The 16,622-nt window shown below is 45.5% G+C and overlaps 1 protein-coding gene across 5 annotated transcripts in view; it reads right to left on the minus strand.

Annotated features, from left to right (window-relative positions):
• Positions 1–1,508: 1,508 nt before the first annotated feature.
• The window catches only part of spire1a (spire-type actin nucleation factor 1a), a 45,868-nt gene continuing 30,754 nt past the window's right edge, over positions 1,509–16,622 (minus strand). For 2 of the 5 annotated variants that reach the window (XM_031789153.1, XM_031789149.1), the window contains 7 exons: positions 12,932–13,074; positions 11,151–11,186; positions 10,650–10,787; positions 9,816–9,886; positions 6,684–6,711; positions 6,223–6,377; positions 1,509–5,064 (listed from right to left, as the gene is read on the minus strand). In XM_031789153.1, coding sequence (XP_031645013.1) covers positions 4,818–5,064; positions 6,223–6,377; positions 6,684–6,711; positions 9,816–9,886; positions 10,650–10,787; positions 11,151–11,186; positions 12,932–13,074 — 818 coding nt within the window. In that variant the 3' untranslated portion in view covers positions 1,509–4,817. The remainder of the gene's footprint in view (positions 5,065–6,222; positions 6,378–6,683; positions 6,712–9,815; positions 9,887–10,649; positions 10,788–11,150; positions 11,187–12,931; positions 13,075–16,622) is intronic. The other 3 variants (XM_031789150.1, XM_031789151.1, XM_031789152.1) reach the window with 3 other exon arrangements.

Raw genomic sequence — 16,622 nt, forward strand, 5'->3', positions numbered from 1 at the left:
TTTCCATTTCTTTCCACCATAAATTCACGTAGAATATAGTCACCTCATTCCTGTATTCCTCCGCAAGCAAACAGTTGCTGCATTGGCCAAAGTATTGGCACTCCGGATTGTCAGTATTATCCCAGACAAGCAGTGGTTTAAAAAGCATCCAATTGTCATACTTGAGTAAAAGTAGAGATACCTTAATAGAAAATTACTCCAGTAAAAGTCACCCAGTAAAATCTTTAGTGAAGGTAAAAAAAAAAATGGTTTTAAATATACTTAAGTATCAAAAGTAAATGTAATTGCTAAACTATACACACACACATGCATATAGGTATACATATATATGATCATAAGATGGTAAGTGTTTAATTTGAGTCAGGTATAGGATCTAATGTAATACAGTATCTAAAATATTTGTAACATTTTGTCAAGATTAATTTTATCCGGTGGAAAATGGAAACACATGGAACACTATAAGTCATTAAATTGTCAGACGTCAGTTCAACAACAGTCAATAATACAGCATATGTCTGCTATTCAGCAGATTGTGGCGCTCCAATTTAACCGGCAGCGCTGAACGCGTAGTCGGTTTGGTGGATATAAACACTCATATTCTCAACAACCTGAGCCCGTTGCTGACTCACAATGATTGAAGGAGACGAGGTCCAGCTTTCGGAGTGAAAGCTGGACCTCGTCTCCTTCAATCAGCGGAGCAGCCCGCTACAACTTTGCGTTGAGTGCTGAGGTGCAGCTTGTAACAACCGTGTGCTTTTCCACAGTGGGGAGTCTCGGTCCTTGAGGATGGACAGGTCCTCCTTGTTTTAATGGAAATATGTTCAGCGCATTCGTAAATTACTCAGGCCCCTACACTTTTCCACATTTTGTTACATTACAGCCTTATTCCAAAATTTGATTTAATTGTTTATTCTCTTCAATCTACACACAATAGCCCATAATTACAACGCAAAAACAGGTTTTTAGAGATTTTTGCAAATGTATAAAGAAACCCCCCAGAAATATCAGATTTACATACTTTGTTGAAGTATCTTTGGCAGCGATTACAGCATCGAGTCTTCTTGGGTATGACGCTACAAGCTTGGCACACCTGTATTTGGGGAGTTTCACCCGATCTTCTCAGCAGATCCTCTCAAAGTCTGTCAGGTTGGATAGGGAGCGTCGCTGCACATCTATTTTCAAGTCTCTTCAGATATGTTCGATCCGGTTCTCTGAATGTCTGAGTGGCCCAGTTTTACCATTGGAATGCGATACAAAACGGTGCAAGGGTGTGCTTTAGGACCACGCGGACGCCTCCGAGCGGTCTGGTGGGCTGTTTGTAGTGTTGATCCGACTGGTGATATCCATGACTAATAGGTAGTTTCTATCAGTTGTGTACATCAAGTTAGGATATATTGTTGTTTTTTTACTGTTGAGCTGACACCGGTCATACACAATACTGTAATCTATTAAAGGAATACTTCATTTCAACCCTGTTGTGTGCAGAGCAGAAATACTACAACACAGAATTCAAAATAGATAATTTTATTGTCATTAAAAAATAAACAAAAATTATAGCTTACACACCATTCCTTCCTCACGGTATCCGTATGGTCCAAATGAACACTTAATGAGAGGTTGATATTGACGTTAGTCATGTCAAACTTGTTATAATTCTGATCTTTCTACCACAGTTGGTACAAGGGGTCAGAAAATAAATCAATTAGAAAATTGCAGATTGGGAGTGTGTCTGTAGGATTTGTGTATGAATGATAATGCATCCATGTGTTGTCTCTAGGCAGACCGTGTATGGATATTGTGCGTGAATAAATAATTATTTTAAAGGGGCATTAAAATTCTTTGTCTATAGATTTAGATTGCACTTGAAATAAGATATTTTAAAACCATTATACCCTGTACATTCAGAAAGATGTGCTTTGCTGACACCTGCTTCCAAACCCCAAGCTCTAACACACACGATTAACTCTAGGATACCATTACACCACATTAACTTCACGACGTGGAACAAAATATTTAAGAATTTAAATTAAATGAGTAAAGAAGGAACTTCAAAACAATACATTGGTACAGTAAAAGTGCTATTCTGGTCGAGAAGGACAATCTGGTCTGATCCAGACCTAACTGGTCTAGGAGGTCCATCTATCTGGTCTGATCCAGACCTAACTGGTCTAGGAGGTCCATCTATCTGGTCTGATCCAGACCTAACTGGTCTAGGAGGTCCATCTATCTGGTCTGATCCAGACCTAACTGGTCTAGGAGGTCCATCTATCTGGTCTGATCCGGACCTAACTGGTCTAGGAGGTCCATCTATCTGGTCTGATCCAGACCTAACTGGTCTAGGAGGTCCATCTATCTGGTCTGATCCAGACCTAACTGGTCTAGGAGGTCCATCTATCTGGTCTGATCCAGACCTAACTGGTCTAGGAGGTCCATCTATCTGGTCTGATCCGGACCTAACTGGTCTAGGAGGTCCATCTATCTGGTCTGATCCAGACCTAACTGGTCTAGGAGGTCCATCTATCTGGTCTGATCCAGACCTAACTGGTCTAGGAGGTCCATCTATCTGGTCTGATCCGGACCTAACTGGTCTAGGAGGTCATGTGATCTATTCTGATCCGGACAGGAGATAGTCAATATTACATACAAAAGAAATAAAAATCTTTAAGATAATATTCCTGGAAAAACATTGTTATATATATACTAGAATATAATGGATGGTGTTAGATGCAGCATGTACGCAATCACATCCCACCATTCTGAGATCCTATTGGTCAGCTAGGAACCAAGAAGAAAAAAAAACTGCTTCTGGAATCCCCATATCAATTCATCAAAAAACTGCTTCTAGAATCCCCATATCAATTCCTCATCAAGTTCTTGCCAATCTGCTACAGGTCCATAGAATGACATGGCACCAGGCACAGAAATGATCTGAATACATCATAGTAAACAAGTGGCTAAAACACACCAAATCATTTGACCTCTGACCGTACCCTGTTTTCCAGCCAATCCAATTTTAGAAGACAAAAAAACCTGGCAAAAAATTTGGAGTAGCATAACATTTGGTTTGATTTTATTGGCTGGGGAGGGGCAGAGACTACCATAGGCATAACATTTGGTTTGATTTTATTGGCTGGGGCTGGGGAGAGACCACCATAGGCATGTCATTTGGTTTGATTTTATTGGCTGGGAAGAGACTCCCTTAGAAATAAAAAGCCCAGAGTGGTTATGCCTATGGAAACTCACCGACCGACCACACAGATGTTAAATATATATATTATCTCTTGACGGGGACTAAAGGTCTCACCGACCGACCACACTACTGTTAAATATATATTATCTCTGGACGGGGACGAGAGGTCTCACCGACCGACCACACTACTGTTAAATATATATTATCTCTGGACGGGGACTAGAGGTCTCACCGACCGACCACCTCCGTGATCTCAGCAGCTATTTGAATGGTCCCCCAAATACACTAACCAAAATATAAAATGCAACATGTAAAGTGTTGGTCACATGTTTCATGAGCTGAAATAAAAGATCCCAGAAATGTCACATGTGCACAAATTCGTTTACATCCCTGTTAGTGAGCATTTCTCCTTTGCCAAGATAATCCACCTGACAGGTTTGGCATATCAAGAAGATAAACAAACATGATCATTACACAGGTGCACCTTGTGCTGGGGATAATAAAATGCCACTTAAAATGTGCAGTTGTGTCACAACACAAAGCCACAGATGTCTTGTGTTTTGAGGGAGCGTGCAATTGGCATGCTGACTGTAGGAATGTCCAGCACAGCTGTTGCCAGATAATTGAATGTTTATTTCTCTACCATAAACCGCCTCCAACGTCGCTTTAGACAATTTGGGCAGTACATCCAACCGGCCGCAGACCACAAGTAACCACGCCAACCCAGGACCTCCACATCCAGCTTCTTCATCTGCTGGATCATCTGGGGGGTGCTGAGGAGTATTTCTGTCTTTTGTGAGTATATACTCATTCTGATCGGCTGCGCCTGGCTCCCCAGCGGGTGGGTCTGGCTGCCAAGTGGGTGGGCCTATGCCCTCTAAGGCCCACCCATGGCTGCAACCTGCCCAGTCATGTAAAATCTAATCGATGAGGGCCTAATGAATTTATTTCAATTGACTGATTTCCTGAACTGTAACTCAGTAAACTCTTTGAAAGTGTTGCATGTTGCGTTTGTTCAGTATATTAGGGTTAATCACAGAACGTGAGAGAATAGGAAATGTTTAAATATTCTAATAGCGCATCTATACTGTGGTAGACACTTTATTCATGGACTACTATACTGTGACTTGGTTTCTGTCAACGGCTAGCTAGTCGTCCTCCCACAGCGGTACACTAACCCAATCGTTCCTAACACTAGCGGTTAGGGGAAGAGAACCCATGCTGTCTATTCAACAAATGTCTAGAATCATCCAGGTAGGTAGTATATACTAACACACTGAACATCTTCTACAACAGTCACCTATATCATTATAACACAGTGATGAGCAGCAAAGAGCTGAGAGAGTATGACTGTCTCAAAAGGGTACCTACCCTATTCAGTGCACTACTTTAGACCAGAGTCCATAGAGTGTCAGCCAGGGTGAGCAGAGTCATGATAAATACATCACACAGCTAGATGGCCAACAAACAGCCTGGTCCCTTTGAGCTCTGGTCAAAGTGCTGCCCTATATGGAGAAGTTTTTCATGAAATAGATGCATTTCACTGCTGTTTTAGAAGCACGTGACGAATACAATTTGGATTTGAGACGCCCCCAAGGAGTGGACAGAGAGAGGTCTGACCCTAAAGTTAAACCTCTTTGACGTTCCTCACAGAGGGTCTGCAGTAGTCTGTGTTAGCTGAAGATATGTAGAAGGACTGAGTTTTCCTCTTCAGATGGGCTTGCTTGGTGGCCAGAGAGCGCTTGCTGCTAGAGATGATCTCAGAGATGAACATCTTACAGTCGATGCAGACCTCCATGGTACACCAATCCTCTGTCAGCTCCTTGGGAAGATCCAGCTCGTCACTAGACCGCTCAATTTTGCGTTTGGATAACCTGGCAGAGGAGCATCTTTATTAATCTTTATATAACCAGGCGGGTCAGTTGAGAACTAATTCACATTTACAATGACAACCTGACAGACTTCAAGAGGGTCCTTTTTACTACTTCCTTTATTTAGGAAGACCAGGTACCTCACCAACCACCTAACCCTGTAGCCTTCTGAGTAACAAGACCAGGTACCTAGCCCTGTAGCCTTCTGAGTAACAAGACCAGGTACCTAGCCCTGTAGCCTTCTGAGTAACAAGACCAGGTACCTAACCCTGTAGCCTTCTGAGTAACAAGACCAGGTACCTAGCCCTGTAGCCTTCTGAATAACAAGACCAGTTTACCTAGCCCTGTAGCCTTCTGAATAACAAGACCAGGTACCTAGCCCTGTAGCCTTCTGAGTAACAAGACGAGGTACCTCGCCAACCACCTAGCCCTGTAGCCTTCTGAGTAACAAGACCAGGTACCTAACCCTGTAGCCTTCTGAATAACAAGACCAGGTACCTAGCCCTGTAGCCTTCTGAATAACAAGACCAGGTACCTAGCCCTGTAGCCTTCTGAGTAACAAGACCAGGTACCTCACCAACCACCTAGCCCTGTAGCCTTCTGACCAACAAGGTTTTAACTGAAATCAGTCAATTCAACCGTCCATTTGGATGCCATGTTCTCTCAGGGACAACATTGGAGTCAATCAACCCCCAGTCTGTCACTGGAATGATGTAATGTAACTAGGGGGGGGGTAGAATAGGTCTGCTTCAACACCCATATGGCATATCTAGAACCAGACTACTAGATACCATGTTGAAGAACTGACAGCCCTGGTGGACAAATTGTACAATGATTGCTCTGCAAACAACAAACAAGGAGAACATTGATGAGAAGTGGGACATGAAGTCCCATGTACTGACCACTGAGAACATGGAGAGGGGGGGACACAGAGAACCAGCATTAATACCAACGTTGCTGAGTGGGTGGGGCACTGCTCTGTCTGGAAGGTAGTCAGGACTGAGGTAGATTGAAGTGTACTGCCCCCTAGTGGTCATGCTCAGGACCATATCTGAATTGTGATTTTTATTTAAATAATAACTTAAATAAAAGGAAGTGCAGTTGAAATGTTATTCGTCACATCCCTAAAGCCCAAAGACCAATAAGGATGTTATTGTGTACCTGGAGACAGTCCGGCGCAGGCGCTGGCTGGACGAGGGCTTCTCTGGGGTGTCCAAGGCTGATGTCCCTCCAGCCTCCTCCCTGGGTAGGATGGTGGTAGTAGATCCCAGAGAGGAGATGGACAGTTTGGCATACGGCTTAGATGGAAGACTCTTCTGGAAACAACAGGACAGAGTTAGGAGGAAGTCTCTCCTGGAAACAACGGGACAGAGTCAGTCTCTCCTGGAAACAACGGGACAGAGTCAGTCTCTCCTGGAAACAACGGGACAGAGTCAGTCTCTCCTGGAAACAACGGGACAGAGTCAGTCTCTCCTGGAAACAACGGGACAGAGTCAGTCTCTCCTGGAAACAACGGGACAGAGTTAGGAGGGTCAGATATATAGAGGATCTGAACATCTAATCTGTCAACACTTAAAAGGGCAAGTGTGGTCAATGGGTGGAGGAGGAGGACTTTGGCTCACCTTTTTACAGCACTGAGAGCACACAGGCCTGGAGAGAGAGAGAAATATTCAGTCACACAACAAGTCTCATTCATTCTGATTAATGTTAAGAGATTCTCCAGTACTTTTGTATACCCTTTAGCCAGTTGTCCTGAAGTGTTTAAGTGCCAAAAGTGGTCAATGAAAATTGAGTAGTACGTCACACACACACACACACACACACACGTACAGATACGTCATTGTTCTCCCTCTCTCTCTCTGCTGTGTGTGCGTGGGCATCTTGCTAGCTTTCACTCAAAATGGTGAAGGGCTGAAGCTCATTGGCTAGAATTCAAATTCCTAAGAGGGCTGGCCTATGTGAGGGAAAATGTAGGAAATATGGTGCAGCACAGCTCCCAGAAAAACAGTCACTTCCAACTAGAGATTTCGTGAGGTTAGACAGTAATTCTGCATGAACTATACGTTGATACATCCAGCCCAAAGCGGGAGGTTTGAAAAATACTTTGGTATTTGTATCTTTAGTCCATTGTTGATATAGTACCAAACTGTTTGTCATGTCAGCAATCAAGTTAAGATGTATAACTTAAAAAAATACAGAAATACTGCCACTATGATAAGAATGGTTTTGGGTGAAACTTACTTTAGTAAAATATAACACACATCAGGGGTTGGAAACGGTTCGGGGAACAGAACCAAAAATGTAGTTATTTTACAGTTGAGGAACAGAAAGAGAACCAGGAACGAAAGTGATCTATACTGCTCTGGAACAGAACAGTTGTTTTAAAAGCACGGGAACCAGTTAATAACGTTAATTTACCTTCAGGACATTTTTTCCCGGCCTGGCATTCCACAAAACACAAGGTGCCTAAGTAAAGCCCTTACTCTGTCACTTAGAAATGTATTCCAGTGTCTGCCTGTCAGCTGAACATTTTTGCCAGTGTGTGAAGGCAACCTGATCCTCCGTAGCATAGGCTACTGCACTGATGTTACAAGCGTGATTCAGAAATTAGGGAGAGATTTTTTAATTAGAGAAAAATGCATTAACGTTTCAATGCTAGTTGCGGATACTATAGTCATCACGTTTCACATTGGATTCATTAACTACAAAAAGGTAAGACGTGGTTTTTTAAATTCGGGTGCCGCTCTGCATACACAAGCTTGTTAACTTGCTCTGGTCTAACTTTAAGCCAACTCTCTGAAGTTCAGCCATTCAAAAGGTTCTCCGTGGAGGACCTTTAACTCTGTGTCACACTGCTTTGCTCCATCTTGACCAGTTCAGTTGTAAATGAGAACTTGCTCTCAACTGGCTGACTGGTTAAATAAATAATTAACAATAGAAGCCGCTCCTCCGTTTAATTCTGTGGGCATAATTCAGATAATGCATGTCATAACAACAAGATTCCCAGCATTTCAAGTCAAGCCTCCTCCTCCCTCTCTCACACCAACAAAATGTCAGTTGAATCTCACGCCCTACACTTGTCTGTCCATTGCACATGTAAACAACTATAGCCTACTAACTAACCTAACTATAGAGTATCCATGCACTATCAGCTGCAAAATCTAATCAAATGTTATTGGTTACATACACATGTTTAGCAGATGTTAATGCGAATGTAGCGAAATGCATGTAGTAATATCTAACAAGTAATCTAACAATTTCACAACAACTACTTTATACACACAAGTGTAAAGGAATGAATAAGAATATGTACATATAAATATGCATAGGCCAAAACAACTATAGCCCGCCCAATGTCCATAGGCCAAAACAACTATAGCCCGCCCAATGTCCATAGGCCAAAACAACTATAGCCCGCCCAATGTCCATAGGCCAAAACAACTATAGCCCGCCCAATGTCCATAGGCCAAAACAACTATAGCCCGCCCAATGTCCATAGGCCAAAACAACTATAGCCCGCCCAATGTCCATAGGCCAAAACAACTATAGCCCGCCCAATGTCCATAGGCCAAAACAACTATAGCCCGCCCAATGTCCATAGGCCAAAACAACTATAGCCCGCCCAATGTCCATAGGCCAAAACAACTATAGCCCGCCCAATGTCCATAGGCCAAAACAACTATAGCCCGCCCAATGTCCATAGGCCAAAACAACTATAGCCCGCCCAATGTCCATAGGCCAAAACAACTATAGCCCGCCCAATGTCCATAGGCCAAAACTACTATAGCCCGCCCAATGTCCATAGGCCAAAACTACTATAGCCCGCCCAATGTCCATAGGCCAAAACAACTATAGCCCGCCCAATGTCCATAGGCCAAAACAACTATAGCCCGCCCAATGTCCATAGGCCAAAACAACTATAGCCCGCCCAATGTCCATAGGCCAAAACAACTATAGCCCGCCCAATGTCCATAGGCCAAAACAACTATAGCCCGCCCAATGTCCATAGGCCAAAACAACTATAGCCCGCCCAATGTCCATAGGCCAAAACTATAGCCCGCCCAATGTCCATAGGCCAAAACAACTATAGCCCGCCCAATGTCCATAGGCCAAAACAACTATAGCCCGCCCAATGTCCATAGGCCAAAACAACTATAGCCCGCCCAATGTCCATAGGCCAAAACAACTATAGCCCGCCCAATGTCCATAGGCCAAAACAACTATAGCCCGCCCAATGTCCATAGGCCAAAACAACTATAGCCCGCCCAATGTCCATAGGCCAAAACAACTATAGCCCAAAGTCCATAGGCCAAAACAACTATAGCCCAAAGTCCATAGGCCAAAACAACTATAGCCCAATGTCCATAGGCCAAAACTACTATAGCCCAATGTCCATAGGCCAAAACAACTATAGCCCAATGTCCATAGGCCAAAACAACTATAGCCCAATGTCCATAGGCCAAAACAACTATAGCCCAATGTCCATAGGCCAAAACAACTATAGCCCAATGTCCATAGGCCAAAACAACTATAGCCCAATGTCCATAGCAAGCAGCTCTATGTGCACTGATTTCATTTAATGTCAAGCTAATGAATAAAAAGAGGCTTAAAACAGAAGAGAAAGTACCAACACATCGGTTCAGAACTTCATTTTGCAGGTCGGAATTACATTCTGTTCAGAACGGAACGATTTGGGTTCCAACCCCTGACTGCAAAATAACTATACATGTCTACAACTGTACTATAAAATGTACCTTTTGCAGAATTGGCAGGTGTAGGACCGGTTGAAGAAGGAGAACCTTTTAGTCCGACAGGAGAAACACAGCTACGGGAGAGAGGAGGAGAACGGTTTAGTCGGAGAGGAGAAACACAGCTACAGGAGAGGAGGAGGAGAACGGTTTAGTCGGAGAGGAGAAACACAGCTACAGGAGAGAGGAGGAGGAGAACGGTTTAGTCGGAGAGGAGAAACACAGCTACAGGAGAGAGGAGGAGGAGAACGGTTTAGTCGGAGAGGAGAAACACAGCTACGGGAGAGAGGAGGAGAACGGTTTAGTCTGACAGGAGAAACACAGCTACAGGAGAGAGGAGGAGAACGGTTTAGTCGGAGAGGAGGAGGAGAACGGTTATTTGAGAGATCAAGTCAATATCAAGTCAAAGACATTAAGCGCTACAGGGCCGTCACAAGGGAATCCAGTCAGAGTACGTTAGCATTACATCAGTGGTAAAAATACCTGCAGGCCCAGGAGGACACAATGCATGTCAGTTCTACAAAACCTTTGTCGAAAAAGAAATCACATCAGCCCCTTCTATAGGCAGGCCCAGGAGGACACAATGATGTTCAGATTGGCATGTCAGTTCTTCAAAATCTGCTCGTAGAGTATCTAGACAGACCCAGCCCTGCTCGTAGAGTATCTAGACAGACCCAGCCCTGCTCGTAGAGTATCTAGACAGACCCATCCCTGCTCGTAGAGTATCTAGACAGACCCAGCCCTGCTCGTAGAGTATCTAGACAGACCCAGCCCTGCTCGTAGAGTATCTAGACAGACCCAGCTCTGCTCGTAGAGTATCTAGACAGACCCAGCTCTCACCTTTCCTTTCCTCAGTTCGTTGTAGACGTCATTGTACTGTTGTAACTTCTCCAGCTCAGCTTTGACCAGAACCTGTCTGATGTGCATCACCTCTTCTACTGTTAGAGCCAGACACTCTACAGGGTAGCAGAAGTCATCCTGAAATAACACACACAGCCCACGTTGTGTTATTAAACCCCCACCAGGATATTACTCCCAGGGAGCACACAGAGCATGCCCAGACAGAATTGAACAACACAGCAGTTCTGAGGACATCTTAACACCCAGTGAGTCATGTAGTCAGTTGGTGTACAAAGTCTAAAATGTGTTCCCAAACAGTGTTAGTTTTAAGACCAAAAGTTGTATTAGGTGATCATTGATGATGTAATTGGGTGCGTTCCAGGCTGTCATTTCTGCAGTCTGAGGTCCAATAATCTCTGAATATTGTTATATTAGACATCAATGTGGTGACGACCTGGAACGCATCCATAGTTAGAGTGGAATAACACATCCATGACATACCACCTTAACACCACTGCTGGGGGTGGGGTTCTCCACCTGGCAGGAAATAGAACAACCCAGTATTACAGACAGGACCACTACCGACTCCTCCTCAGTATTACAGACAGGACCACTACCGACTCCTCCTCAGCATTACAGACAGGACCACTACCGACTCCTCCTCAGCATTACAGACAGGACCACTACCGACTCCTCCTCAGCATTACAGACAGGACCACTACCGACAGGACCACTACCGACAGGACCACTACCGACAGGACCACTACCGACAGGACCACTACCGACAGGACCACTACCGACAGGACCACTACCGACTCCTCCTCAGCATTACCGACAGGACCACTACCGACAGGACCACTACCGACAGGACCACTACCGACTCCTCCTCAGCATTACCGACAGGACCACTACCGACTCCTCCTCAGCATTACCGACAGGACCACTACCGACTCCTCCTCAGCATTACCGACAGGACCACTACCGACAGGACCACTACCGACAGGACCACTACCGACTCCTCCTCACCACTACCGACAGGACCACTACCGACAGGACCACTACCGACTCCTCCTCAGCATTACCGACAGGACCACTACCGACAGGACCACTACCGACTCCTCCTCAGCATTACCGACAGGACCACTACCGACAGGACCACTACCGACTCCTCCTCAGTATTACCGACAGGACCACTACCGACTCCTCCTCAGCATTACCGACAGGACCACTACCGACAGGACCACTACCGACAGGACCACTACCGACTCCTCCTCAGCATTACCGACAGGACCACTACCGACTCCTCCTCAGCATTACCGACAGGACCACTACCGACTCCTCCTCAGCATTACCGACAGGACCACTACCGACAGGACCACTACCGACAGGACCACTACCGACTCCTCCTCACCACTACCGACAGGACCACTACCGACAGGACCACTACCGACTCCTCCTCAGCATTACCGACAGGACCACTACCGACAGGACCACTACCGACTCCTCCTCAGCATTACCGACAGGACCACTACCGACAGGACCACTACCGACTCCTCCTCAGTATTACCGACAGGACCACTACCGACTCCTCCGTATTACAGACAGGACCACTACCGACTCCTCCGTATTACAGACAGGACCACTACAGACTTCTCCTCAGTATTACAGACAGGACCACTACCGACTCCTCCTCAGTATTACAGACAGGACCACTACTGACTCCTCCTCCAGAATACCATTCTATCATTACATCTGCCTCTGAAGATGACAAAGTACTCAACTGGCAGCTTCATTAAATAGTACCCGCAAAACACCAGTCTCAGCGTTAACAGTAAAGAGGTGACTCCAGGATGCTGGTCTTCTAGGTAGAGTTCCTCTGTCCAGTCAAAGCATTAACAGTAAAGAGGTGACTCCAGGATGCTGGTCTTCTAGGCAGTTCCTCTGTCCAGTCTCAGCGTTAACAGTAAAGAGGTGACTCCAGGATGCTGGTCTTCTAGGCAGAGTTCCTCTGTCCAGTCTCAGCGTTAACAGTATAGAGGTGACTCCAGGATGCTGGTCTTCTAGGCAGAGTTCCTCTGTCCAGTCTCAGCGTTAACAGTATAGAGGTGACTCCAGGATGCTGGTCTTCTAGGCAGAGTTCCTCTGTCCAGTGTTTTTTCTTTGCAGCATCCAGGAGTCGCCTCTTCACAGTAATGAAGTAGTGTACACTATAATACCATGCAGCACACAGTAGTGAAGTAGTGTACACTATAATACCATGCAGCACACAGTAGTGTACATACCAGAGACTTGGAGCTCTGTCTGGTGGGGGCTGTGAAGGGCCGTATGCTGGTGGGGGGCTCCTTCTCAATGGAGTGTCTCCTCTGAGGGGAGGGGCGACTGTCAGGCTGGGGAGTCATGGTGATGGGCAGGAACCTAGGGGATGCTGGAGGGGAGAAAGCGAGAGTTGAGACCGGCGGTTTGATAGTGTAGTGCCCTACATTTGACCAGGGCCCATATAGGACTAAAGTAGTGCCCTACATTTGACCAGGGCCCATATAGGACTAAAGTAGTGCCCTACATTTGACCAGGGCCCATATAGGACTAAAGTAGTGCCCTACATTTGACCAGGGCCCATATAGGACTAAAGTAGTGCCCTACATTTGACCAGGGCCAAGAGGACTAAAGTAGTGCCCTACATTTGACCAGGGCCAAGAGGACTAAAGTAGTGCCCTACATTTGACCAGGGCCAAGAGGACTAAAGTAGTGCCCTACATTTGACCAGGGCCAAGAGGACTAAAGTAGTGCAGCATCACTCCTGCTACTTTATTCCACATGTTTTGAACATGCCCCAAATTCTTTATTCCACATGTTTTGAACATGCCCCAAACTCTTGGATTTGGTACAAGAACCCTTCTGCACGTGGAGATGGTACTTTTGCAGTTTTGACAACAGCTACTATGTAATTTCTCCCCTCCTGGGTTTTCTGTTGCCTCATGTTAACTCCACCTTCATCATGTCGGCCAGTAGGGAATTTACCAGCCACGAAGTGTAGCATCGTCCACTTCCTTGTATTAATAAATCACACAGCTTCAACGACACGGCACACAGCTTCGACACAGCTTCAAGACGACAACACACAGTAACACACCCCAGAGGACAACCCACCATAAGCACACAGCTTCAAGACGACAACACACAGTAACACACCCCAGAGGACAACCCACCATAAGCACACAGCTTCAAGACGACAACACACAGTAGCACACCCCAGAGGACAACACACAGTAACACACCCCAGAGGACAACACACAGTAACACACCCCAGAGGACAACACACAGTAACACACCCCAGAGGACAACACACAGTAACACACCCCAGAGGACAACACACAGTAACACACCCCAGAGGACAACACACAGTAGCACACCCCAGAGGACAACACACAGTAGCACACCCCAGAGGACAACACACAGTAACACACCCCAGAGGACAACACACAGTAACACACCCCAGAGGACAACACACAGTAGCACACCCCAGAGGACAACACACAGTAACACACCCCAGAGGACAACACAGTAACACACCCCAGAGGACAACACACAGTAACACACCTCAGGACAACACACAGTAGCACACCTCAGGACAACACACAGTAACACACCCCAGAGGACAACACACAGTAACACACCCCAGAGGACAACACACCGTAACACACCCCAGAGGACAACACACCGTAACAACCCCAGAGGACAACACACCGTAACAACCCCAGAGGACAACACACCGTAACAACCCCAGAGGACAACACACCGTAACAACCCCAGAGGACAACACACCCCAGCACACCCCAGAGGACAACACACAGTAGCACACCCCAGAGGACAACACACAGTAACACACCCCAGAGGACAACACACAGTAACACACCTCAGGACAACACACAGTAGCACACCTCAGGACAACACACCGTAACAACCCCAGAGGACAACACACCGTAACAACCCCAGAGGACAACACACCCCAGAGGACAACACACAGTAACACACCCCAGAGGACAACACACAGTAACACACCCCAGAGGACAACACACAGTAACACACCCCAGAGGACAACACAGTAACACACCCCAGAGGACAACACACAGCAACACGCCCCAGAGGACAACACACAGCAACACGCCCCAGAGGACAACACACAGCAACACGCCCCAGAGGACAACACACAGCAACACACCCCAGAGGACAACACACCCCAGAGGACAACCCACCATAAGCACACAGCTTCAAGACGACAACACACAGTAACATACCTCACGACAACACACACCCCAGAGGACAACACACCCCAGAGGACAACACACCCCAGAGGACAACACACCCCAGAGGACAACACATCCATTCTCATCAGAACTGCTTGTATGTCTGAAGAAGCTACAACAGCTTTAAAAACAGCGTGTTTAAAAGGATACTTCAGGATTCTGGCAATGAAGCCTTTTATCTACTTTCCTTAGACTCCGATGAACACGATTTTAAAATGTCTCTGCATGCAGTTTAAAGGAAGATGCTAACTAGCGTTAGCACAATGACAAAGTCTATGGTATCAGCTAGCATGCTCCCAGTCATGACTCTACCGCAAGTTAGCATTGGCTCACGAAACTATTTTCCTTCATACTGGAAGCAGAGACAAGATGAATAGAATCTTTTTTCAGAGTTGCACCAATGGTGGAAATAACAAGACTGTTATAATGCTTGTCGTGGAATTATCCGAATATGTTGGTAACATTTGTAAGATGTTTAATATTCATCTAATGTGTGTAAGTTACTTCCCATCAGAATGGTATTTTTGTGTAATTCTGTGGTGAGGTTGCAGTTATCTGTTCTATGTCAAAACTAAGTTGCATGGCCGCTGATGAGAGGGGAGAGGTCAAAGTGTCATCATGTGTAAACATATCTTTTACTCCTTACCTTTCCCAGTGGGGAAAGGAGGGGTTGCAGTGTCTGGAATCATTCTATGCTCCCTCTTTGTTGACCTGTAGGGTCAGTCTCCTATCTGTGAGTTTGTCCAGGAGGTTGTATTTTGAGTTGGTTGTATATAAATGACAATTTGATATATGCCTGTTGATATCGAGGATTTGGTTTGGGAAAGGAGACAAAGCTGAACGATGAGTTGTCTATGCGGTCTGACTATGTGTGTCTTTGCTATTAAAGGAACTCAGTTGCATTGTAAGGGGACTCTCAGAAAATTCACTGGGGAGACACTGAATTTATCTGAGAGTCACAGGATTGTGATAAGAGCTCATATAATTAAAGATGGACTTTTATAACTAACTCTGACGTGTGTGTGTGTGGTTTGCTCCCATGATTTGGTAAATAGAGGACATTTCCACGATAGACTGTGTTATGCTGTTATAGCATCAAATGGTTGTTAAATGCAACAGAATAAGGGGTTGTTAGAATCCTCATCAGTGTGTGTTCTACTGAGGATGGGCCTCTGGGAGATTTAACACTGACAGGAGATCTATGATGTCTTTTGGGTGATAAAACCTAAAGAGACCACATTCCAGAGCATAAGTACATTTTTGTTCCATAAGGTACCAGGGAGAAACGACCCCAGGGCCAGACCCTGGTCTCTACACAAAGAGTACAGTTTTTACAGCAGATAATGTGTCTGCTGTAAAGTTAAGCATCTTCCATTCAAATATTAACCTTGTGACCCATTCATCGGTTGTTCGTCAAGTAGACTGGAGGGGGTGTATCTTGGCTATAAAAGTACTTTGGTCTCAACGAATCGTCGGAGCGTGATTCGTTGACCAGCCATCGTTATCGTAGAGCACTCAATCGATTCACACACATACACATGCGTGTGTTGTATTAACCTGCCCCCCTCATTAATAAGTGAATAAAGATATTGTTTAAGTATAACTCTGACTTGTGTGATAAGTTTGTCTCTCCTCATTTGATAGTAAAGAAATGAACCACCACAGAATG

The sequence above is a fragment of the Oncorhynchus kisutch genome, linkage group LG14 (assembly GCF_002021735.2).
Source record: "Oncorhynchus kisutch isolate 150728-3 linkage group LG14, Okis_V2, whole genome shotgun sequence".
Classification (NCBI taxonomy): Eukaryota; Metazoa; Chordata; class Actinopteri; order Salmoniformes; family Salmonidae; genus Oncorhynchus; species Oncorhynchus kisutch.